This window comes from Heloderma suspectum, chromosome 5, assembly GCF_057233095.1.
Source record: "Heloderma suspectum isolate Gila_16-S chromosome 5, 16-S_ref, whole genome shotgun sequence".
Lineage (NCBI taxonomy): Eukaryota > Metazoa > Chordata > Lepidosauria > Squamata > Helodermatidae > Heloderma > Heloderma suspectum.
In genome coordinates, this window is record NC_139462.1 from 140,742,822 (window position 1) to 140,769,290 (window position 26,469).

The 26,469-nt window shown below is 43.0% G+C and overlaps 1 protein-coding gene across 2 annotated transcripts in view; it reads left to right on the forward strand.

The window, feature by feature from the left end:
- The window catches only part of AHRR (aryl hydrocarbon receptor repressor), a 77,496-nt gene that overhangs the window by 15,036 nt on the left and 35,991 nt on the right, over window positions 1-26,469 (forward strand). For both annotated transcript variants that reach the window (XM_084857649.1, XM_084857650.1), the window contains one exon: window positions 624-805. In XM_084857649.1, the coding sequence (XP_084713775.1) occupies window positions 624-805 (182 nt within the window). The remainder of the gene's footprint in view (window positions 1-623; window positions 806-26,469) is intronic.

The window sequence follows — 26,469 nt, forward strand, 5'->3', positions numbered from 1 at the left end:
AGTTAGATGACAGGGATGTATAGGCTCACAGGATTGGAAGGCAAACAGTGACATGGGTAAGGGACTTAGTTGTTGGAGAGGTGGAACCTGCAGGAAGTGAGGATTGGAGGCAGTGGAAGTGTTTATGAAGGGATTTGGGGATACAAGATGTGGAAAGTGGTACACATTGAGGTTACATACTGAGGGGTGTTTTTGGAAGGTAACAACTGGTTTACCACTGCCCTTCATCAAAATTGGTGACCTTTCTGGGAAAAGGTGGGGGGCAGCCTTTAGGCATTCACCACAGGGGGAAGGGTTGGCCCTTCAATCCATTTGTACATAACACCCCCAGTTTACATACTCAGTAAGATTAATTTTGCAAATGGTATAAAGCATAGCCATAGCTCATTTTGGTCCCCACAGGTTATCGTTCCAAATCTTTCAGCTATGTCAAAAGAAACAGTCTTTTTGCATCTTGTTTATCCTTACCACATAGCAGTATAACTCTGCTGAGTTGAAATCTGGTTAACAGAGGAGGCCATAGTTCTTCCTCTTTCTGTATTTGAAAGTAGATAATGAAAACTGCCATTGCCTATATGGGTTCAAGAAGCTGGGCCTTGGTAACATGTTTTCTCCACAAACAGGAGGCCCGCACTTGGGAATGGGAAGTCTAATCCTTCAAAGAGACATAGAGACCGCTTGAATGCTGAACTAGATCATCTGGCAAGCCTCCTGCCTTTCCCACCAGACATAGTATCTAAACTGGACAAACTCTCCATCTTGCGTCTCAGTGTCAGTTACCTTAGAGTCAAAAGCTTCTTTCAAGGTAAGCCTTCAAGTCATAAAAAATATTTTGTCAAGGTTTAAGGGATTGCTCATCAAACCAGGAAATGCTTTCAGTCCATTATTCTGCTTTAGCTGGTGACAACAGCATAACTTTGAATTTGTTACCATGTCTGTTGTGTTCAAAGCCCATCACAAGATGACTTCAGGGCTCATTTAAAACATGTAGGCTTCCTTTACATTGAAGTGATTGGGAGAACTTTGAAGAGGAGGCCAAGTTTATAATCATAGAACCTTATGAGCCTGCCTTTTATATTTTTGCAGCAGTCTCCTCTAGTAATGGAAGGAATTCTTCAAAAAGTAGAATACGTGCTGGCTAAAGACATGAAAAAATGGATAGAAACAGGTGTGACCAAGGGTCAGTAATTGGAGCCCACTGGGTCAAATCCAGCCCTAGGTTCTACACTAGCCTTCTGCAGCCTGGAACCCTCCAGATGTGTTGGGAATTGTAGTCCAACATCTGGAAGGGGACAGGTTGGGGAAGGCTGTTCCACACAGCCCTCTAGAAGAAAAAGGGGGTTCTGGAGGTGGTAAAAAGGCTTGTTGCCAGGCCATATCAGGTGGTGTAGAGTCTTGGCCCACCATGCCATACTCTCCCCTTTAAGTAGCCCTCTAGAAAACTAGTTGCTGACCAGGCTTTACACATTTTGCTGATCTAGACAAATATCCAGTGCTGCTTTTGAGCTGGTTCCTTTAGTCTAGTTCCCATTGAGGAAGTAAATCTGTGTCTGGGGTGTACCACTCCAGATCGCAGGTGTGTGGGCTCACATGATGGAATTCTTCTGTATAAAAAATAGAGAAAACTGGCAAGTTGGGGAAAAGGCAAGCCTACAACTCTTTTCTCTGTCATGTTAGTGTTCTGTGTGGAGGGAATTTTGTGGAGAGCTGATGTAATATACTGATTGAGAGGCTAACTTCAGAATCAGGAAATTCCTAGTTTGAATCTGACCTCTGCCACAAATTCACTAGGCAGCCATAGGGAAGTGATTCTCTCTCTGCTTCAGTCCCCCAACTGCAGTCTTTATTTATTATTTATTTTGGGGAGTATAAGCTCTGCCTCTTGGAAAGTCTTTTCACAAAGCACCTTACAAATAAATAAAGAGGGACAGAGAGAGAGAAAATAAAACCCTCAATAAAATACCTGTAATAAACAACACAGCTAAAAGTATTTACAAAATCCAGTTGGTATACATATGAGGATAAAATTAATCTGCCTTGTTCTTTGTCAAGTGCTTTGAACATTTGGAAGTGCTATACAAAAGTTAAATATTATTAATATTATTAATATTTTTATGCGAGAGCATTTGATCATGTGACCCCCCCGCCCACCTATAGTATGAATTGGTACAGCCCACACTCACACTTTTATTTTTAGATTTAAATTTATAAGGCACTTTTTATAAGGCTCCAAAAACAGCTTACATCTAGTTAAACATTACAGTACAAATAAGATAATTGCAATTAAAATAACAACAAACTAAAAATCTTCATGGTGAAAGAATACAACTGCAATAAAACAAAATCAGGAATCACACTCCAAAAAGCAAAAGCAATGGTAGCAAAGAAAAAGAAAAAAGATATAGCAGACTGATTAGGGGGAGATAGCTACCCTAGAGCAAAAGCTTGTTGGAATTGCAAGTCTTCATCAGATCATAAAAAGCTAATAACAAAGGAGCAGGATGAGCTTTGCAAGATAGAGAGTTCCAAAGCCTGGGTGCCGCAACCAAGAAGGCCCTGTTCCATGCAGTAACTGCCCCTATTTTTGTTGTGGGACACAGAGCAAGGACTCTGTTAAAGATCTTAATGGCAAGTTCATGTCAGAGAAGGCAATCCGTTGAGTTTCCTGGTCCTAAATTGTTTAGGGCTTTAAATGTGGTAACCAGCTTGAATTGGGCTCAGAAATAGCCTGGGAGTCTGTGAGGATCAAACAAAACTTGGAGTAAGACACTCTGGAAATGGGGGCCCTAAAGAAATGGCAACCCACTCCAGTATTCTTGCCAAGAAAACCCCATGGAACGTATCACAAGGCTAAAAGATATGACGCCGGAAGATGAGCCCCTCAGGTCGGAAGGTGTCCAATATGCTACTGGGGAAGAGCAGAGGGTATTTCCAAGTAGCGCCAGAAAGAGTGAAGCGGCTGGGCCAAAGCCGAAAGGACACTCAGCTGTGGATGTGTCTGGTGGTGAAAAGAAAATCCGATGCTGTAAAGAACAATATTGTTTAGGAACCTGGGATGTCAGATCAATGAATCAAGGTAAGCTGGAGGTGGTCAAACTTGAGATGGCAAGTTTGAACATCGACATCTTGGGAATCAGCGAACTAAAATGGACAGGCATGGGCGAATTTAATTCAGGTGACCATCATATCTACTATTGTGGGCAAGAATCCCTTAGAAGAAATGGAGTAGCACTCATAGTCAACAAAAGGGTGGGAAAAGCAGTACTGGGGTACAATCTTAAAAATGATAGAATGATCTCAGTACGAATCCAAGGCAAACCATTCAACATCACAGTAATTCAAGTCTATGCCCCAACCACTGAGGCCGAAGAAGCGGAGGTTGATCGGTTCTATGAAGACCTACAACACCTTCTAGAACTAACACCAAAAAAAGATGTCCTCTTCATCATAGGGGATTAGAATGCTAAAATAGGAAGTCAAGAAATCACCGGGATAACAGGCAGGCATGGCCTTGGTGTACAAAATGAAGCAGGACAAAAGCTAATAGAGTTTTGCCAAGAGAACACGCTGATCATAGCAAACACTCTTTTCCAACAGCACAAGAGGCGACTCTACACATGGACGTCACCAGATGGTCAATATCGAAATCAGATTGATTATGTCCTTTGCAGCCAAAGATGGAGAAGCTCCATACAGTCAGTAAAAACAAGACCTGGAGCTGACTGTGGCTCAGATCATGAGCTGCTTCTTGCAAAATTTCGGCTTAAATTGAAGAACGTCGGGAAAACCACTAAACAGTTCAGGTATGACCAAAATCATATCCCTGATGAATATACAGTGGAGGTGAGGAATAGATTTCAGGGATTAGAACTGATAGACAGAGTGCCTGAGGAACTATGGACGGAGGTCCGTAACATTGTTCAGGAGGCAGCAACGAAATCCATCCCAAAGAAAAAGAAATGCAAGAAAGCAAAGTGGCTGTCTGATGAGGCTTTACAAGTAGCTCACGAAAGAAGGGAAGCGAAAAGCAAGGGAGAAAGGGGAAGATATACCCAACTGAATGCAGAGTTCCAGAGAATAGCAAGGAGAGACAAGAAGGCCTTCTTAAATGAACAATGCAAAGAAATCGAGGAAAACAACAGAATGGGAAAGAGTAGAGATCTCTTCAAGAAAATCGGAGATCTCAAGGGAACGTTTTGTGCAAAGACGGGCATGATAAAGGACAAAGAAGGCAGGGACCTAACAGAAGCAGATGAGATTAAGAAGAGGTGGCAAGAATACACAGAAGAACTATACAGGAAAGATCTGAATGTCCCTGATAGCCATGATAGTGCGGTCACTGAACTTGAGCCGGACATCCTGGAGAGTGAAGTCAAGTGGGCCTTAGGAAGCATTAGTAACAACAAAGCTAGCGGAGATGACAGTATTCCAGCCGAGCTATTTAAAATCCTAAAAGATGATGCTGTTAAAGTGCTGCATTCAATATGCCAACAAATCTGGAACACTCAACAGTGGCCACAAGACTGGAAAAGGTCAGTTTACATTCCAATTCCAAAGAAGGGCAACGCCAAAGAGTGTTCAAACTACCGCACCATTGCGCTCATTTCACATGCCAGCAAGGTGATGCTCAAAATCCTACAAGCTAGGCTTCAGCAGTATGCGAACCGAGAACTACCGGAAGTACAAGCTGGGTTTCGAAGAGGCAGAGGAACTAGAGATCAAATCGCCAACATTCGCTGCATCATGGAGAAAGCAAGAGAATTCCAGAAAAACGTCTATTTCTGCTTCATTGACTACGCTAAAGCCTTTGATTGTGTGGATCACAACAAACTGTGGCAAATTCTTAAAGTGATGGGAGTACCAGACCACCTTACCTGTCTCCTGAGAAACCTGTACGAGGTCAAGAAGCAACAGTAAGAACCAGACATGGAACAACCAATTGGTTCAAAATTGGGAAAGGAGTACGACAAGGCTGCATATTGTCACCCTGCTTATTTAACTTATATGTAGAGTACATCATGAGAAATGCCGGGTTGGATGAATCAGAGGTCGGAATTAAGATTGCTGGGAGAATTATCAACAACCTCCGATATGCAGATGATACCACCCTAATGGCAGAAAGCGAAGAGGATCTCAAGAGCCTCTTGTTGAGGGTGAAAGAGGAGAGTGCAAAAGCTGGTTTGAAACTCAACATTACAAAAACTAAGATCATGGCATCTGGCCCCATCACTTCCTGGCATATAGAAGGGGAAGAAATGGAAGCAGTGACAGATTTTACTTTCTTGGGCTCCAAGATCACCGCAGACGGTGACTGTAGCCATGAAATTAAAAGACGCTTGCTCCTTGGGAGGAAAGCTATGGCCAACCTAGACAGCATAGTAAGAAGCAGAGACATCACCTTGCCGACAAAGGTCCGTCTAATCAAAGCTATGGTTTTCCCAGTAGTAATGTATGGCTGTGAGAGCTGGACTATAAGGAAGGCTGAGCGCCGAAGAATTGATGCTTTCGAACTGTGGTGCTGGAGAAGACTCTTACGAGTCCCCTGGACTGCAAGGAGGTCAAATCAGTCCATCCTAAAGGAAATCAACCCTGAGTGCTCATTGGAAGGACAGATAATGAAGCTGAAGCTCCAATATTTTGGCCACCTAATGCGAAGAGAAAACTCCCTGGAAAAGACCCTGATGCTGGGAAAGACTGACGGCTAAAGGAGAAGGGGACGGCAGAGGATGAGATGGCTAGATAGCATCACGGATGCAATGAATATGAACTTGAGCACGCTCCGGGAGAGAGCGCAGGACAGGAAGGCCTGGCGTGCTATGGTCCATGGGGTCACGAAGAGTCGGACACGACTGAACGACTGAACAACAACAACAAAAGACAATTAGGCTGGAGACAGAATAGATTTTGGGTTTGTGTTTTTTTTCGAAAGAGTTGGAGGTGGCTTCCCTGGCTGTATGCACACATTTGTTTTGTCCAACAGTCACCTCTAGTCAAAAAGGCTTTGCAGAGTTTTTGAAATGCAAAAACCTACAAAACCTGTTTACAAGAGGTGAAAGTAGGATGAGTGTACACAAGGGATGTACGAAAGTCACTTACCTTTTCGCAGCTTGCCTTCGCGGTGGGGGGGAGGCACTTCGCTTTTCCCCCCGAAGTTCAGGCAAAGGGGGGGAGGCTTCCCGCCTCGCCTGGCCGAAATTCAGGCCGGGGGGGAGGCTTCCTGCCTCGCCCGGCCGAAATTCAGGCCGGGGAGAAGCGCCCCATCTCCCCGGCCGCGAAACAAAAAGTAAAAAAAAAAAAGACACCGTGATAGGCTATGTGACGATTTACGTAGCCTATCACGGCTAGATTTCCAAAGTCAACCGTGATAGGCTACGTAAATCGTCACGTAGCCTATCACGGGTGACTTTGGAAGAAAAAAAAAAGCGCGTACGCAAATGGTGACGTCCCATGGGCGCCGCCATTTGCGTTCCTTATTTTGGCATGTCTAGTCTACGTAAAGATTTACGTAGACTACGGCAAAAATAAGGGCAACGCAAGCGTGCCCTTATTTTCGCCGTAGTCTACGTAAATCTTTACGTAGACTAGACGTGCCAAAATAAGGAACGCAAATGGCGGCGCCCATGGGCCGCCGCCATTTGCGTACGCGCATTTTTTTTTTCAAAGTCACCCGTGATAGGCTACGTGACGATTTACGTAGCCTATCGCGGCTGACTTTGGAAATCTAGCTGTGATAGGCTACGTAAATCGTTACGTAGCCTATGCACGGGTATGTGTTTGGTTTTTTTACTTTAGGTTTTTTTTTTTTTGCAATGGCGGTGGCGGCAGCCAGTCGGGAGACCAGCCGCCGCCCCCGCCCGCGATGAAACGCCGCCGGGACCCGCTGCCGGGAGGGACATTCGCCAAAGGTAAGTCCCGTCCCGGGGGGGGCCCCCGGAGAATTTCACTGCCAATTTCGGGGGGCCGAATGCGTTGGCGCTTGGCCCCCCGAAGATTCGGGGAGAAATTCTCCGCCATCCCTAGTGTGCACATCTTGAGCATCTGGTGAAGTCAGCAGTGTCCACAAAAGCTTGTGCCATAATAAATTTGTTAGTCTTTAAGGTGCCACAAGAATCTTTTGTTAGTTTCAAAGCATCTCCAACTCTTTGAAAACTGACACTGTGCCTCCAGCCTTTGATTACTACTTGTCAATTTTGATTATACAGGGAAAACAACAGTAAGGGATGTGCCTTGCTGTTACCTGCACTTACACCCTTGTGGGGGAGCTGGAGTGCTTAGTTTTAAAGGAGAGCACAGATAGAGTGGGCATAACAGAAACCTGGTGGAATAGAAAGAACCAGTGGGATATGGCCAATTCAGGATAAATCCTCTATAGGAAGCAAAGGGAGGGGTGGTTTCATTCTGCATCAAAGAGGGCATAGTGTCAAACTAGAACCTCAAAAGGGGCAGACTCCTCCACAGAATCACTGTTGGTGCCAATTGGGGATGTTGCAGACGCCCTGCCAAGTCCCTGCCCTCACACACCCCTGCTCGCACCCTCCCAAACTCACCCCACCCCGTCCAGTGAGCACTTGCCATTTTGCCGCCTTTTTTTTTTTAAGAAGAAAAGGGAGCTTTAAAAAATGTGCATATTTAAATATGCACAGTTTGGGGCCTGGAAAGCTTAATATGTGCAGTATTAGAGGCATAATGCTCCAGAAAGCTTGTGAGGTAAGGTGGTGATAAAAACAGTGACTTCCACAAGGCCCCCGGTAAGCACTTCATGGCTAAGAACACATCTGAACCCAGGACTAGATCAAACACATGCTCCACTCCTCCTCCCTGGCACTCAGAATTCTTATTTTGACATTTAATATTTGGCACTTCTGGTCCCAAGGGATCCCCAAGGCAGTTTACAAAAAATTAAAACAAAATAAACAATGAATTTGCGGCTTCACTGATCTGTTTTTATCTTAACTTTTTATCCAATTCTCTTCATCCAGTGTGCAAACCATGAGAGATCATAATGTAAGAAGATGGTTTTATGCAAATTAAATTGTCTTTTTTTAACCTTGTAAACTGCCCTGGATTCAGTTTTAATGAAGGGCGGTATAAAAATGTTATGAATGAATGAATGAATGAATGAATTTTTAATAGCCTACTGTCACTCTTTTCCTGGCTGTTCAGCATGCTATGCCATGAGCAGTGATGTCATAGCCTATTATGATGTAACATAATAGGCCATGACATCTCCTGGCTGAGAGACCAAAGTGGCAGCAGCCATTTTAAATAGCTATGGCATGAAAGCAGGCAGACTCAGTTAACTCTAGTTGCCATAGTACCCTATGCCATCTTGAAAATATGAACCCTGTGCTCCGTCAGATTAGTTTTAAGCCCGCAGAAATATCATTTCTGGTGCAATCCTGTGGATTAGACCTCTGAACAATGGAAGCCTCCAGTGGGGACAGGTGATGGGAAAGGGACCTACAAGAGCTAGGAAAAGATAAGACAGCAGGAGCTAACATGTCTCCTTCATCCCCTTCTCCCTTTTGAGGGGGGCAGGGAGTGCTATTTGCAGTTTTGTTGGCGCTGAGCAATTTGTACCATTGACCCTGAGCGAAATTGGGAGAGCTGGAGTGCTTGGTTTTAAGGGAGAGCATAGATATAATAGGTATAACAGAAACCAGGTGGAAAGGAGAGAATTGGTGGGATATGATTATCTCTGAATAAAAACTCTATAGGAAGGGTGGTGTCACTCTGTACGTCCAAAAGTCATGTAAATGAGTGTTTCTAGTCACAATAAAGTAAAAATTCTAGTTACCCTAAATGACTGTGCTTGTGCTGTAGAACAATTGGTCATGGAATCAACCACAGGAAAAGCAACCCTGAATTTAATCCAAAGTGGCATCCAGGATGTAGTGAGAGATGTGGGTGTTTTGAAACAATTGGAAACATTGACCAGAGTGCTTTCTGATTTAATCTATACATAAGTGTAAAATTGTCCAAGAAGACCAACACAGTCACATTTGACTTCAAAAGAGGAAGCTTCTAAAAATGGGGGATTGATAAAAAAGAAGTTGAAACAGAAAGTCAGGAGGATCAAATCTCTCCAGACTGCTTAGTGGCTACTTAAAACCTCACACAGGTAGTATACCACAGATCAGGAAAGGTACCACCATGTCCAAGAGGTTACCAGTGTGGTTAATGAGCAGTGTCAAGGAAACTATTAGAGAAAAGAAGGCTTCTTTCTGATATTGCTGTTTCTCAAATGTGGAGAACAAAAAAGAACTCAAATGTGGACAAAAGAAATACAGGCAAGCAAAAAGGGATGCAAAAACGAATTTTGAGGAGAATATCCCTATAAATGTTAAGACCAACAATGTAAAAAAAATAATCAAAAGCACAAAGCTGGGTAAGGAGGCAGTTGGACTGTTGGATGGCAAGGAAATTAAAGGAGTACTAAAAGAGAATAAGGAGATCGCAGAGAAGCTGAATAAATTATTTGTGTCTGTCATCACTGCAGAAGATGTAGGACAGATACCCATGCCTGAACGGACGTTGTCAGGAAAGGAGTATGAAGAGCTAATAGTAGTGACAAGCGATTAAGTTTCTTAAGACCTTATTGACAAATTGAAAACAGACAAATCACCAGGTCCAGATGGTATCCATCTGAGAGTTCTTAAAGAATTGAAATGAGAAATTGCTGCTCATCTAACAAAAATATGTGACATGTTCCTAAGATTGGTCTCTGTACAAGAGGATGGGAGAATGGCTAATAGAACACCAAGTTTAAAAGGGGGCATCCCGGAAATTACAGGCTGATTAGCTTAACATCAGTTCCAGGTAAATTGGTGGAAAACATTATTAAAGATTAAATTATCAAGCAATTTATCAAGGACAGGTCTTGCTGAAGAAGAATCAATATGGCTTCTATGAAGGTATGTCCTGCCACTAGGGATGTCCATTGCGGCTAAATCTGTCCCTTTTAGGGCCTGATGGACTCCCATGGCGCCCTCAGCTTATCTTTACAGGCCAAGCCAGAGGCTTGCTCCCGAAATTTGGGAACTTTCCCCCTTCTGTGGAAGTGTATTTTTCTGCAAATTACTACTGTAATTTGCAGAAAAACACACTTCTGCAAAAGGGGTAAAGTTCTGTAGAAGTGGGGGGACACGATAGAGGTTTATAAAATGTTAAATGGTGTGGAGAAGAAAAACTTCTCCCTCTTTTATAATACTAGAACCCAGGATCATCCAGTGGAGCTGAATAGTGTGAGATACAAGACAGATGTAAGGAAATACTTCTTCACAGAGCACATAGAGGACATCTACACTAGAACCTCTTCCATGTGTGAGTCAGCGCCGTAGCAGTATTTCTTCAAGCACAATTGTTTTAATTGAGGCACACGCTAATGAATATGGCACGGTATCCAGCGTGTTTATAACGCAATTGATTGCCACACAAAATTGCAGAGTGTTCTAATTGCGGGAGAAGTGGGAGGAGATTGAAAGATCATGTGAATTTAGTTGTGTCACTTCGTAATGCAAGTTTTTGCCACTTGTTGCTTTATGGATCTTGGATTGCGCTAGAAGTGGGAGGGATATGCTGCTGCTTCTGGTTTCTTTATTTTTGACCTAGCTGACAGAATGCGCACTTTTGATGGTGCAAAGCAACAGAGGTTTAAAATAACAATTCAGAGCTCCGCTCAACTGTGCTTGTACAGTCAAAGGTAACCACAAAAAAAATTACAGAGGAGGAGAGGAGGATGTGTGTGTGTGTGTGTGGGGGTGCTCTTGCATGGCAGCACACAGCAAAATGGCCCCTTGCCGCTGCTCCTGTCCACTCCACCATGTCTCTCGCCTCCATCTCCTTTCATTCCCTGCTCTTTCCTCGGTGACTGCAGTGATGAGGGGCTGTTTTACTAGGCAGCCATATGAGATTGAGTGAGAAAGAAAGAGGGCGGGGGGTTTTCCTGCCCACAGCTCCCATTAAAATCAGTGTGAGGAAAGAGCAGGGAACAAAAGGAGGAGGAGAAAGACAGGGGTGGGGTCAGGAAAAGCTTTAAAACCACTCCTATTAGTAAGCGTTATAATACCGCTCGGTTGGAACACACATGTCTTTGTAGCGCATGGAAACCACAAGCACCAGAAAAAGGGTCGTAAAGATAGTTTGGAAAACAGTGGAATTTTGAGGAGGAAATAGTAGGAGGAGGGCAGTTTGGAGCATGCGTTGTGTGAAGCATCAGGGAGCCAAGCATTACAATGCCAGTAAAAACCCTTTGTGTAGATCAGACCATAGTTAAACTATGAAATTTGCTTCCACAGAATGTACTGAATGCCGCCAACTTGGGCAGCTTTAAAAGCCGGTTAGAAAAATTCATGGAGGATAAGGCTATCAGTGGCTACTAGTCATGATGACTATGTATTAGCTCCAGTATCAGAGGCAGTATAGCTCTCAATACCAATTACTGGTGAACATGATTGGAAGGGTGCTAATACACTCATGTCTTGCTTGTGGGCTTCCCACAGGCATCTGGTTGACCACTGTGGAAACAGAATGCTGGACTAGATAGGCTTTTGGACTAATCTAATAGGGCTCTTATTTATATGTCAAGTGATCTTGTGTTAAAACCAAGGCGATGGCTTTGTTCCAGAACAAACAGACTCTTGATGTCTTCAATACTGTAATGGGCTTTATCTGATTTTTAGCCATTTTGGCACGCTGTATAATCTAAATCAAATGTGTGTGCATCTATGTACATGATGCGTCTTGCAGATTTAGAAACATTTTAGATTATTTTATAAACACAATGTTTGGTATTTCACCATATGAAAATATTTCCAATAGAAGTTGTAGAATGCCAAGGATGACTTATGCATAAAAATGTTACATGTCAGACGTAAGTAATTAAACCAATATGCACAATGAGTTATCTCCCGCTGCTTACAAAATAATGTCAATTATGCACAACTGGCATGAACAATTAGTGGATGCTCAATTGAATCTTTGTAAACTGCATCCGAATTCATTATTCCTTAATCTTTCTAGCCAATAGTACCCTTTCTTTCAACCTTAGTTCTCCCCCCATGCAATTTGATTTTTAAAGGTTTCTGTCTTGGCAGGTATCTTTCCAGCATTTTTGTTAAGGTGCCCATAAGGTTCTGTTGAAAACAGCATTCATATCAAAAACTGTCCAGATGATCATGCATAGGGCTGAGCAAGCGCAGCAGTGACTGCTGGTGGTAATGGTGGTGGCACTATCTGCCACCTCTTTGTTCCATTCTTCTGTAGACAGTTACCATTTTATGTTTATATTTTTAGGCTGCCAAAAGCCTTCAAAGTGGTGTACGAAGCATCACAATAGAGTAATCAGCTACCAGTTCCTCAATCGATTGGCTACCCTACTAAATTATTCACCATTTATTTCATTAGTAGGTCAGTATTTATCCATTTCTATTTTAGGGTGGGCAGTTATTCATTCTGTTTTAAGGCAGCATTTGATCACACTTTCTATTAAACTAGTTTTTCCAGAGAAATTGCCAGCCCTATATCCTAACAACTTTAGAGGAAGATTTATATATATACACATCCATGTGCACATACACATGCATACATGCGCATGTATGTGTGTATGTATGTATAAAAATGCAAAACACCAAAATTGTTGGAAAGCGATCACATAAATATGATACCACTATGGTAGATTTAAGGTAAAATCAGATATGGGAGATCTGTTATCATGTCTTTGTCACATTACAAAGGCTGTGGGAGGGACGGCAATTTAGATCATGGCCACAGTGTGGGGAGAGGACTAAAAAAACAGAACAAAATTCTGCACCATTTCCCTGACTTAAAGAGCCTTTCTACACAAGGCATTTATTGCGCGCTTGTGATTCTTCACTCGTGGTAGTTTGCAGGTGCTTTACACAGCATCGTCTTTCTCCAGGGCCTCTCCTGTGCTTTGCAACCATTTTAGGGGGAGTGGGGAGGTTCTGACAAGGAAAGTCTGCTATATCCTGAATTGCAGCATGAAACCCTGGTGTATTTCTGCAATTCCACTTTTCCATAACACCATCTAGTGGTTGTGTAATGGAACATACAGAAGAACAGAGAAAGAAAGCCACTGGAAAAAAAGGAGCCAATCTTAATCCCACAAATAATCCGGAATCAGAAGTCTCGGTAAAGTGGCAGATTAAAAGTCTCATGTAGAAAAGCCCAAATTCTCCCCCCTCCCAGCAGCTACTAGCCATGGGATTGCAGGGAAGGGTTATGTTCCTGAAGCACCACAGTCTAACTCCAAATTTATGGCTTCCTTAGCTGCTTTTAACCAAAGAAAAAGGCATTTTGAGATCCAATTACACATTTCCCACATTATGTCTAATTTTGCCATAAGAGCTAAATAGACTTTACAATGGCAGGCCTGACTTCAATAAGTCTGTCCCAGCCGCACATAAAGTGAAGGGGGAGTGATTTTTAGAGCCAAAGGGGCATATATAAGTGGGTGGCGGTGAGCCCTCCATCTGCCCACAGCTCCTCTCCCCAGGGCACTTTGATAAAAAAAACCAGGCCCTAATGCTGGAAATGAGCCCAGCTGGGGAAAAACTGATGGGCAGTGGTGTCATGTTCCTTTGTCCTCCCCCTTCACAATCAACACATTCCATGCTAACAGGCTTCAGGTGCACTATTAGTTAACAACTAGCTTCCTTACAAATGCAAATTCTAGGAAGCTGTAATGCTACAATGAAGACAGCTACTCCACACAATTACGAATATCAATAGAGGAACCGGAAGTGGAAGTTAGAGAAGTTGCCAGCAGTCTGAACAAGAACTTCTCTGCCAGACTAGCTTAGGAAGGATGCCACTGCCTTACGGTGGTTCCTTCCTACGTAGGCTTTCATGCGTAGCCACCCTAGTGGAGCGTCTGAGCTCCACCTCTAACTTTTCCCACTTTGCTCTGCGACGGACCCTAGCATCCCTCAAGTCATACCCCTCACTCGCCTCCCCCCCTGAAACCTGGGTTCTCATGAAGGAGGAAAGGGGAGGCCATTCAGCCTGAGCCATCTGTGAGCCAAGGTGTTGGGAAGAAGGCCTTGCCATATCTGAGCTCACTAGGGAGGGAGCCCCCCCCTGTTCTGGCTGTTCCCATTCTGAATCTGAGCTGCTAGATATCTCCACATGCTCAGATTCATTCTTGACAAGTGGGTGGGGCAAAGGTTGAGTCGCCAACATGCCTCTTAAAATTCCCACCACCACTTTATATGAGCTGGAAGCAAATCCACATTTAAAGATAGGGATCTAATAAAATCACAGCTAGTTAGGGACTCAGGGCATTTTTACAAATGTGTATGAACTCCAGTTTTTGCACCCTACTACTTCTTTGACTTTGGTGTTATCATAAATTAAAAATATATATCTGCTAGCAGAGCTGGGAAAGACCTCAGCCGAAGACCTTGGGGAATCATGGTAGATCAGCGTTCTCCAGCCTGGTGCCCTCCAGATGTTGTTAGACATCAACTCTCATCAGCTGCAGCCAGCATGGCCAGTGATTAGGGATGACGAGAGTCGGAGTCCAGCATCATCTGGAAGGCCACAGGTTCCCTACCCCTTGGTTTAAACAAAGAGAAGCATTGAGTGAACATACATTAATACTAACTGGAACTGCAGTTTTGATAGAGAGACAGGATAGTGTTGGTAGGATTAATCTTGCTGACTAAATCCATCACTATGGATGCAACTCTTTTATTCAGAAGTGTTGGAGAAAAAAACATAACCCCACTGTTAAATAAAGCCCCCTTCTTGAGCAGGAGAAGAAAAAACCCTGCAGAGGCTTGCAAATGGAACACCGAAGGGATATTCCTAAGAAATATTTGCTGCCCCAGGGTTGCGTGTACACAAAATCTAAAAAGTACAAGTAAGAAGGCTGTATTTCTGTAAGATAACATATAGGTACGGTTTAAAGAAGTAGACTTGGAGCAGCCTGGATGTAAACTGTGCAGACGAAAAGTTTCATAAAACAAGTTTTTAAGTATTTCAGTTTTTAAGCTTATTATTTTCATGTGTCCATCGTCTTTACAAGTAAAGTTTCAGATGAGGCTGGAAGCTGAATCTGTAGCATTTAGTTTACTTTTACTGCCAAATGATGTAATGATGTGTAGATGTATGACTACCACTAGGTGTCCTCCCTGTAATTGCTCCTAATATCAAAATGCTCATGCTGTAGTAGCAGGCATAGCTTTTTATACAGTACAGGTGCAAGTACTCCAGATTGATTTCTGAAATGATAATTGTTCCTTTTAGAAATCAATTTCATTCCAATATAGTTGGAGCTATTTCAGATAGAAATGAGGATGCTTTTAAAACCTCACTGGGATTTTTTTTTTTTTAATACCACCTCCCTGAAGTCAAGAAAATCATTCTGGCACTTCAGTGAAATGAGAAAGTTACGTATATATTTTATTAAGTCTCTAACTCCAATTTTCAGTCAGCCTTTCCCACTGTAGGAGCAGTGTTACGAAGAATATGCTAGGCTTTTTGCCACTCTGTACCCACTGGCAATAACGGAGAGCTATGGTGGAAGTAGAAATAGTCTTTCACAGGCACCGCTGGCCTAGCCTTACCTCTCTGTTTATAAAACCATGCCCATTTAGCACTGCCTCTTCAATTTGTGGCTGTACTGGTTATTCAAAGAAACACAGTGTCACCTCTCTTTTTAAAAATTAAGCATTGCCCCTTTCCCCTTGATAATTTTATTTATTTATTTATTTATTTAAAATATTTCTTGGTTGCCTTTCAGGGCAGAAGCCCTCCCAAGGCAGTTTACAGCAATAAAATACATAAAAACAGTTAAAATATTAAAAGTGATAAAAGCATAAAAACAATAAAAGCCAACAATAAAACCAGCAACAATGTTAACAGCAGTAACAGCAACAATAGCAGTCATATCACTAGAAGGCCAAGGTAAAATAATGTGTTTTCAAGACCTCCTTAAAAGTCTGCAATGACGGAACATGGCGGACCGCCAATGGCAGCTTGTTCCAAAGGTGTGGGGCTATTGCAGAGAAGGCCCTCTCATGTGTGATCACCCACCTGACTGCTCTCACAGGTGAGCGAATTAGAAGGGCCTCTCTTTCTGATATTAAAGTGTGGGAAGGCTGATATGGGTGAAGGCGGTCCTTTAAATAATGTTCTGAGAATACAAACCCAATGCTTTTAAAAACCCTTTAAAGTTAGTAGCTTATTAGGGATGGATGAATCTGTCAGTTTTGGTTTCTTTCAGGTTCCCATTTTCCCTATCTTGAGTTTGGCTCAGCCCGAATGCTGAGAATTTTTTAAAAGTCTGAGTGAAAACTTGTACTCATTTTTGTGTGCATTTCTCCTAATACATGCATTTTTGAATGCCGTTTTGTCTAATATGCCATCTTTTAACAGCAATGTTCTGAAGATAATGCATTTTTGGAAGTTAATTTTACCAATATGTGCATTTTTGTGTACACTTTTCCCTAATATACACATTTTGTACACCTGTTTTATTGGAGAATTGCAAAATTTGGAGAGGTGCACATTTTGAAGGATAACTGAGTTTCAGTTCATATACTGGCTCAAAATGCAAACTTAGGGAAGTTTGCATTAAAATGTGAACTGAACGAATTTCTCCCCCATCCCTACTTATGGTGGGGTTTGCATACCACCACAAAACCTTATGCTAGTACTCTGAACCGGCCCATAGCCACACACGTTTACCCATTAACTAGAGCAGCTCTATACTTTATGCAGCAGACATGTCAGGTCCATGTACCCCAACATTTCTGGCAGTGCACACAATAAGTGTGGATGAAATATGTAGTAGTGCACACATCTGGAGACCCTGGCCCAGATAAATGTTTGAACATTGCATGTACACCCAGGTGCTTAATGATGTGTATAAATGCTTGCCTACTTTATAGGTTCACTGGGAGAAATCTGTTATAAGTGCATGAAATGTTTTTGCTGTGTAGAGCTTCCCTGAGAGAGTTGGCCAAGTGTAGGAAAGCACTGTTCAGGCCTTCCTACTGCTTGGATGTTTCTCTGATGCTCTGAATTGCACAGCAGTAAAACCCAGAGCATAGGGAAAACCCCACTTGTTTTTCCTCACATTCATAAGCTGGAAAGTAGCAGAAGTGTGTTTTCCATCCTTGGCGTTGCGGGGAGAATAGTTCTGCTTTTGAGTATTCTCTTGCACACTGTGTGTTTGATGTGACAGTGCTTTAAATATATAACTGTGTAGAAATGCTTAGCTAGTAGTTTCTTCAGGGGCTGTTTCTGAGCAGACCCTGTGCTCACCCCTTCTAGCAAGGGTACTGTTTCAAGCATGCACTTTGGATGTGCAGAATAACCTTTTTTTTAGGCTTTAGGTATATCTTGGTACCTGGAGGTGCTTAATGGATGGGGCTGCTAAACAAGAGGCCATAAATCTGTTTGCACAGATGAGCATCCCTTCCACTCCCCAGCAAGCACTCCTTGGTTCCCAAAATGCACTGAGCTACGACAGCTTTTTCCTTCCTTCTGCCCCAGTACTGGATGCTCAGCATACAAACGACTGCTCCCCACCAGCAGCACATCACTTGGCCATTTGGAGCTGGGCTGGGGAAAAGATGCATCTACCCTTGGTTTGGGACAGAAGCTGCCTTGGTTGCCTTGGTGGATGACTTACACCAGAGAATGGATGGTCTTCACTGCAGAAGAACCATGACAGATACCTGTGCCTGAACTGATATTTTCAGGAAGGGAGTCTGAGGAACTGAAGCAAATAGTGGTGACAAAAGATGAAGTTCTTAACCTTATTGACAAACCGAAAGTTAATAAATCCACCCTACAGTTCTTAAAGAATTCAGATGTGAAATTGCTGATCTTCTAATAAAAATTTGTAACGTGTCCCTAAGATGATCCTCTCTATACTAGAGGACTGGAGAATGGCCAAATGTAACATCAATTTTTAAAAAGGGATCCAGGAAATTGCAGGCTGGTTAGCTTAACGTCTGTTCCGGGTAAATTGGTTGAAAGTGTTATTAAAGATAAAATTAATAAGCATAAGGACAAGCCCTGCTGGAAAAAAATCAGCACGGCTTCAGCAAAGATAAGTCCTGTCTTATCTTAAAAGATAAGTCCTGTCTTAACAGTATAGAATTCTTTGCAAGTGTTAATAAACATGTGGACAGGGGTGATCCGGTAGATATTGTTTATTTGGACTTCCCAAAGGCTTTTGACAAAGCCTCTCACCAAAGACTCCTGAGCAAGCTTAGCAGTCATGGAATAAGAGGACAGGTCCTCTTATGGATCAGTAATCAGTTAAAGAACAGAAAGAGAGTAGGAATAAATTGTAAATTCTCCCAGTTGAGGGATGTAAACAGTGCGGTCCCTCAGGGATCTGTATTAGGACCAATGCTTTTCAACATATTCATAAATGATCTGGAATTAGGAGTGAACAGTGAAGTGGCCAAGTTTGCTGATGACACCAACTTATTTAAGGTGGTTAAAACAAAAAGGGATTGTGAGGAGCTTCAAAAGGATCTCTCGAAACTGGAAGAATGGGCATCAAAATAGCAAATGTGGTTCAATGTAGTGAAGCACATTGGGGCAAAAAATCCCAACTTCAAGAATAAGCTGATGGGATCTGAGCTAGCAGTGACTCACCAAGAAAGAAATCTTGGGGTTGTGGTGGGCAACTCGATGAAAATGTCAACCCAGTGTGCAGCTGCTGTGAAAAAAAGGCAAACTCCATGTTAGGCATACTTAGGAAAGGAATTGAGAATAAAACTGCCAATATCATACTGCCCTTATATAAATCTATGGTGCAACCACACTTAGAATACTGTGTACAGTTCAGGTCACCACACCTTATAAAAGGAGATTGTACAGTTGGAAAAAGTGCAGAAAAGGGCAACTAAAGAGATCAAGGGCCTGGAGCAACTCCCCTGTGAGGAAAATTTACAACATCTGGGATTGCTTAGCTTAGAAAAACGGCAAGTAAGGGGAGACATGAAAGAGGTATACAAAATAATGCATGGCATGGAGAAAGTGGATAGAGAGACATTTTTCTCCCTCTCTCATAATACCAGAACCTGGGATCATTCCATGAAGCTGATTGGTGGGAGCTTCAGGAGAGATAAAAGGAAGGATTTCTCCACACAATGGATAGTTAAACTATGGAATTCACTCCCACAAGATGCAGTGATGGCCACCAATTTGGATGGCTTTAAAAGCGGATTCCCCTTCATGGATCACTGCCTTGTTGTGGCGAAGGGGCTTGCGTAACTCAGTGAAGCCATAAGCTATGCCGTGCAGGGCCACCCAAGACGGACAGGTCATGGCAGAGAGTTCTGACAAAATGTGGTCCACTGGAGAAGGAAATGGCAACCCACTCCAGTATTCTTGCCAAGAAAACCCCATGGAACGTATCACAAGGCTAAAAGATATGACGCCGGAAGATGAGCCCCTCAGGTCGGAAGGTGTCCAATATACTACTGGGGAAGAGCAGAGGGTATTTCCAAGTAGCGCCAGAAAGAGTGAAGTGGCTGAGCCAAAGCCGAAAGGACACTCAGCTGTGGATGTGTCTGGTGGTGAAAAGAAAATCCGATGCTGTAAAGAACAATATTGTTTAGGAACCTGGAATGTCAGATCAATGAATCAAGGTAAGCTGGAGGTGGTCAAACTTGAGATGGCAAGACTGAACATCGACATCTTGGGAATCAGCGAACTAAAATGGACAGGCATGGGCGAATTTAATTCAGGTGACCATTATATCTACTACTGTGGGCAAGAATCCCTTAGAAGAAATGGAGTAGCACTCATCATCAACAAAAGGGTGGGAAAAGCAGTATTGGGATACAATCTTAAAAACGATAGAATGATCTCAGTACGAATCCAAGGCAAACCATTCAACATCACAGTAATTCAAGTCTATGCCCCAACCACTGAGGCCGAAGAAGCGGAGGTTGATCGGTTCTATGAAGACCTACAACACCTTCTAGAACTAACACCAAAAAAAGATGTCCTCTTCATCATCGGGGATTGGAATGCTAAAGTAGGAAGTCAAGAAATCACTGGGATAACAGGCAAGCATGGCCTTGGTGTACAAAATGAAGCAGCACAAAGGCTAATAGAGTTTTGCCAAGAGAACACACTGATCATAGCAAACACTCTTTTCCAACAGCACAAGAGGCGACCCTACACATGGACATCACCAGATGGTCAATATCGAAATCAGATTGATTATGTCCTTTGCAGCCAAAGATGGAGAAGCTCTATACAGTCAGTCAAAACAAGACCTGGAGCTGACTGTGGCTCAGATCATGAGCTGCTTCTTGCAAAATTTCGGCTGAAATTGAAGAACGTCGGAAAAACCACTAAACCATTCAGGTATGACCTAAATCATATCCCTTCTGAATATACAGTGGAGGTGAGGAATAGATTTCAGGGATTAGACCTGATAGACAGAGTGCCTGAGGAACTATGGACAGAGGTCCGTAACATTGTTCAGGAGGCAGCAACGAAATCCATCCCAAAGAAAAAGAAATGCAAGAAAGCAAAGTGGCTATCTGATGGGGCTTTACAAGTAGCTGAGGAAAGAAGGGAAGTGAAAAGTAAAGGAGAAAGGGGAAGATATATCCAACTGAATGCAGAGTTCCAGAGAATAGCAAGGAGAGACAAGAAGGCCTTCTTAAATGAACAATCCAAAGAAATCGAGGAAAACAACAGAATGGGAAAGACTAGAGATCTCTTCAAGAAAATCGGAGATCTCAAGGGAACGTTTTGTACAAAGATGGGCATGATAAAGGACAAAGAAGGCAGGGACCTAACAGAAGCAGATGAGATTAAGAAGAGGTGGAAAGAATACACGGAAGAACTATACAGGAAAGATCTGAATGTCCCTGATAGCCATGATAGTGCGGTCACTGAACTTGAGCCGGACATCCTGGAGAGTGAAGTCAAGTGGGCCTTAGGAAGCATTAGTAACAACAAAGCTAGCAGAGATGACAGTATTCCAGCTGAGCTATTTAAAATCCTAAAAGATGATGCTGTTAAAGTGCTGCACTCAATATGCCAACAAATTTGGAACACTCAACAGTGGCCGCAAGACTGGAAAAGGTCAGTTTACATTCCAATTCCAAAGAAGGGCAACGCCAAAGAGTGTTCAAACTACCGCACAATTGCGCTTATTTCACATGCCAACAAGGTGATGCTCAAAATCCTACAAGCTAGGCTTCAGCAGTATGCAAACCGAGAACGACTAGAAGTACAAGCTGGGTTTCGAAGAGGCAGAGGAACTAGAGATCAAATCGCCAACATTTGCTGGATCATGGAGAAAGCAAGAGAATTCCAGAAAAACGTCTATTTCTGCTTCATTGACTACGCTAAAGCCTTTGATTGTGTGGATCACAACAAACTGTGGCAAATTCTTAAAGTGATGGGAGTACCAGACCACCTTACCTGTCTCCTGAGAAACCTGTACGAGGGTCAAGAAGCAACAGTAAGAACCAGACATGGAACAACCAATTGGTTCAAAATTGGGAAAGGAGTACGACAAGGCTGCATATTGTCACCCTGCTTATTTAACTTATATGCAGAGTACATCATGAGAAGCGCCGGGTTGGATGAATCACAGGTCGGAATTAAGATTGCCAGGAGAATTATCAACAACCTCCGATATGCATTTTTCTAATGGCAGAAAGCGAAGAGGATCTAAAGAGCCTCTTGTTGAGGGTGAAAGAGGAGAGTGCAAAAGCTGGTTTGAAACTCAACATTAAAAAAACGAAGATCATGGCATCTGGCCCCATCACTTCTTGGCATATAGAAGGGGAAGAAATGGAAGCTGTGACAGATTTTATTTTCTTGGGCTCCAAGATCACGGCAGACGGTGACTGTAGCCATGAAATTAAAAGACGCTTGCTCCTTGGGAGGAAAGCTATGGCCAACCTAGACAGCATAGTAAGAAGCAGAGACATCACCTTGCCGACAAAGGTCCGTCTAATCAAAGCTATGGTTTTCCCAGTAGTAATGTATGGCTGTGAGAGCTGGACTATAAGGAAGGCTGAGTGCCGAAGAATTGATGCTTTTGAACTGTGGTGCTGGAGAAGACTCTTACGAGTCCCCTGGACTGCAAGGAAGTCAAATCAGTCCATCCTAAAGGAAATCAACCCTGAGTGCTCATTGGAAGGACAGATACTGAAACTGAAGCTCAAATATTTTGGCCACCTAATGCAAAGAGAAAACTCCCTGGAAAAGACCCTGATGCTGGGAAAGACTGAAGGCGAAAGGAGAAGGGGACGGCAGAGGATGAGATGGCTAGATAGCATCACTGATGCAATGAATATGAACTTGAGCACGCTCCGGGAGAGAGCACAGGACAGGAAGGCCTGGCATGCTATGGTCCATGGGGTCACGAAGAGTCGGACACAACTGAACGATTGAACAACAACAAAAGGGGATTGGACACATTCATGGAGGAGAAGGCTATCAATGGCTATACGCTACCTCCAGTATCAGAGGCAGTGTGTCTCTATACACCAGTTGCTGGGGGACATGGATTGGAGGGTGCTGTGGCACTCATGACCTGCTTGTGGGTTTCCTGTGGGCAGCTGGTTGGCCACTGTGTGAACAGAGTGTTGAACTAGATGGATCCAGCATGACTCTTCTTATGTTCTCATGAATGCAATCCTGCTGCTTCTCCTGGACCTCTTAGCAGCTTTTGATACCCCCAATACCGGTATCCTTCTGGACCGTATTTATAGATTGGGACTTAGAGGGACAGTGTTGGGGTGGTTCCAGTCCTATCTGGAGGGAAGGGTTCAGAAGGTTGTGCTGGGGGACTTGTGTTTCTGCCATGGCCACTGGCTTTTGGGGTGCCTCAGGGCTCCATCTTGTCCACCATGCCTTAAAATGTCTGTAATAGGTTCTACATGAAACGACTGGCTGCAAACATCCCAAAGTTTGGGCTAAAATGTAATCAGTGTGTGGATGCCATGCAGTTCTACCTCTCGTTTTCATCTTGTAATCTCAACAAGACAGTGGAAACCCTGAGTAGGTTCTGGGAGCAGTTTTGGAATGGACGAGGGCAAGGAAGTTTAACCCAACAAGACCGAAGTGTTGTGGGTGGGAAAATCTGCTGATCTGGGTGGGGTTGCACTCCCCCTAAAGAGATGGTTCTCCTGAACTTGACACTTGGCATGGAGGGAGGAGCAGTCTCACCAATCTTTATCATGGGCCTTTGCACCCATTCTGTCAGATTTCATGTAAGTAAATAAATCCTCGAGCTTTGATAACTTTTAATAAATAAGCTTATGTTTCTGGCAACAATATTTAGTTTACTAGTAAGTCTCACAGTAATTGTGCTGTTAGGCTGCGATCCTGTACACATTTACCTGAGAGTAAATAAAGAGAATTGATGTATTTGAGCTGTAGTGTTGGAGAAGGCTCCTGCGCATTCCTTGGACAGCTAAGATAACAAATAAGCAAGTACTGGGATGTATAAACCCAGACATGTCATTGGATGGAAAAATCATGAAATTGTGATTGACTTATTTTGGTCATGTTATGCAGAGGAACTCACTAGAAAAAGCATTTATGCTCGGATTGGTTAGCGGAAAAAGGAAATCTGGCCGCCAAAGAACAAGATGGCTAGATACCATCAAAACTGATACCAACCAGAGAACAGCTCAAAGAAATAGTACAAGATCGGGATACGTGGAGAGAGATGATCCATAGAATCGCCAAAAGTCGGACACGACTGAATGGATAATATCATCATCAAATCTCAGTGGTCTCTATTTACTTCAGAGCAGACATACATAGGATTAAACTTCTAGTCCCCGTGAAGTGGCAGGTCTGAAAATATGCTCACATGCAATCCTATACACAGTTATTTGCTTGGGCAAATCATATATATTTGAGCCTCAGTTTTTCCTAGCTCTAAAATGGGACTGTGTGTTTAAGAATATGTACCCAATTCGCTGTCCCTTAAAAACTGCAAATAATAAAAACAATTATCTGCCATGGCTACAATGCCTGCCTGAAATTGGGCTTATCTCTTGTCCTCAGTGTTCCTCAGTGTTGTGTGGCATTTTTATATGTAAATTTTTGATCACCATTTGCATGGCTTTGAATCTCAGCTAGTATTAACTGCAGACATGCATGTGTTTAACCCTGTGTTGGGGAAAAAAGAATAAATGTTTTTAGGAGATTTCAGGAGAGGTCTCTCTAAGAGCAGGTCTAATTCATGTAATTATATTTTTCTTTATTAATAGCAGTACCTGTTAAGTCCCCATGCCCTCCTTCTGGATAGTCTAAACAAATGTAACAGTTTTAGCACCTACTGTAATTCAAGCGTCCCAGTATTTGTCATTTTTATGTTGGTGTGAAAACAGGAGAGCGGAGAAAGAAGCTGCTTTTTAAAAAGATTTTGAGGCCTGTATTATTACAGTAAACTATAGCTACTCCGGGAGAGAGCGCAGGACAGGAAGGCCTGGCGTGCTATGGTCCATGGGGTCACGAAGAGTCAGACACGACTGAACGACCGAACAACATAGCTACCCAGGGATTGCGTGACTGTAGCAGGCCTAGTTGCGACCTCAAAAAAGTGGTTATGAAAGTGATCTTTTGATCTGAGGAATAGAGATCTGATGCATGGTAGACCAGTAATGCGTAAATGAGCTGCTGTCTCTGTCTTTCTGCCCTGCTAAGAGAAAATGTCTTTGCTATAATCCTGACCTTCCTCTTCTGGTCAGCCATGGATGGAAAACTTTTGAGGGGAGGACACATCATCTAATTAGAAATGCCCTCTTATTGTCCCATAGTTCTTGAACATTTTCTGTAAAACTTGCTTCTGTTTATATTTCTTCTGCCTAGTATTTTGCATGTCAAGTGACAAGAATATTTGTATGGACTGTGGGATTAAAAAACTCTCTCAGTTTTTGGAGAGTTTGGTTTTGGTTGGAAAATCCAAAGCACTTCATTAAAAACAAAGCCATTGACCCAAACATCTCCCATAATTCCAGTGTGCCATAGTGTGTTTGTGCATGGGCATGTGACCTAAGATTATTGGCATTATCAGTTTTGATAGTGTTAATTCCCTGTCTGGAGGAACGAAGGGTTACCTGGATTTACTTGTCCAAGTGTAACTCACCAGAATAATTTGGCATAATTTTTTAAAAAATCAGGGCTGGGAAAGACCTCAGCTTGAGATTTGGGGAACTACTGTTAGAGTAGACTAGCCTTCCCCAACTTCAACTCCCATCATCCCCAGCCAGCATGGCCAATGTTCAGGTAAGCTGGGAGTTATAGTCGAAAACATCTGGAGGGCATCAGATTGGGTAAGGCTGGAGTAGATAGTACTGGGCTGGATGGACCAATATCCATAAAAAAAGGTTTGGGCTGCCTTTACATTAAATTAAAAATCCATAGTCCTACTGTTGTGGAGCCTTTCCACATTTACAGCGGGCTCCCAGACAGCGACCACATGATAGCTGAGAAGGGAAGTTTTTAATTTTCAAGGTTCCATAGAATTAAATGAAACAGCGCCATCTAGTGGCTGTTTTAATAGCGTAACAATCCAATATATTTTTTCTCCAGATGTTTTTAACATGGAATAACCGGGAAATACCTCTGGGACCTGTTTCCACAAGTGATTTACTCCGAGCTGGCTGCATGTTGAGGTCGTTAGGGATACATGATGTCGTGGCCATCCAGCAGCCACCCCAGAGCTTATCACAGAAAAAATGGATTTCCTGAGACTGCTTGTAGTCCGATTCTTTTCCTTAATTTGGCTTGTTGGCGCTTCTATTGTTGCATACACCAACTCTCCACATTTAATCCAGTGTGTTAGCCCTGCCCAGAGGTGTGCCTTTCACCATGGCCCTGGTCAAGGGGTGTTTCCCCAATGTTTTTCCCGCCTGCATTTCTCTGATGTTTCCACCATTTCCCCTCTGGCCACCAGAGTTTGTTTGTTTGTTTTTTAAGTAAAGGATTAAACTGAAACAGCATGTTAGTGCTGTGTCACAAACCACAAGTAAGCACTCCCCATTCACCAGCCACCAAATGTATCAATGTTGGACATTTAAAGCCGTTACTCTTATCAGGGGCTAAGGCTTACATTACTAAAAAAGCTGTGGATGAGGTGTACATATATAAGTTTCCGGCCAGATCGCAGTTCTAGAGGTAGTTACTGCAGAATCCTCAGTTGTGCATTTTGAAGGCATCATTATCACTCGACAGCGAAAAAAGCCCTAGTTCTCCAGCAACACCTCTACCTCCCCTCTCTCACTATCTCATTATAACACTATTGCGCATTTCTTCCATCAATATGCTTACCTGCTATGTCAGTAACTCGCTATCACTCAATCGTGAAATAGAACTAACATGCATTTGTGCTATTGCGTGATAGCACATTAGTTTAGGGGGTCCCGCTAACTCCTGTTCTAGTCAGTGAGGCTTGTTCCTGAAAGTGCACTATCACGCATTTGCACT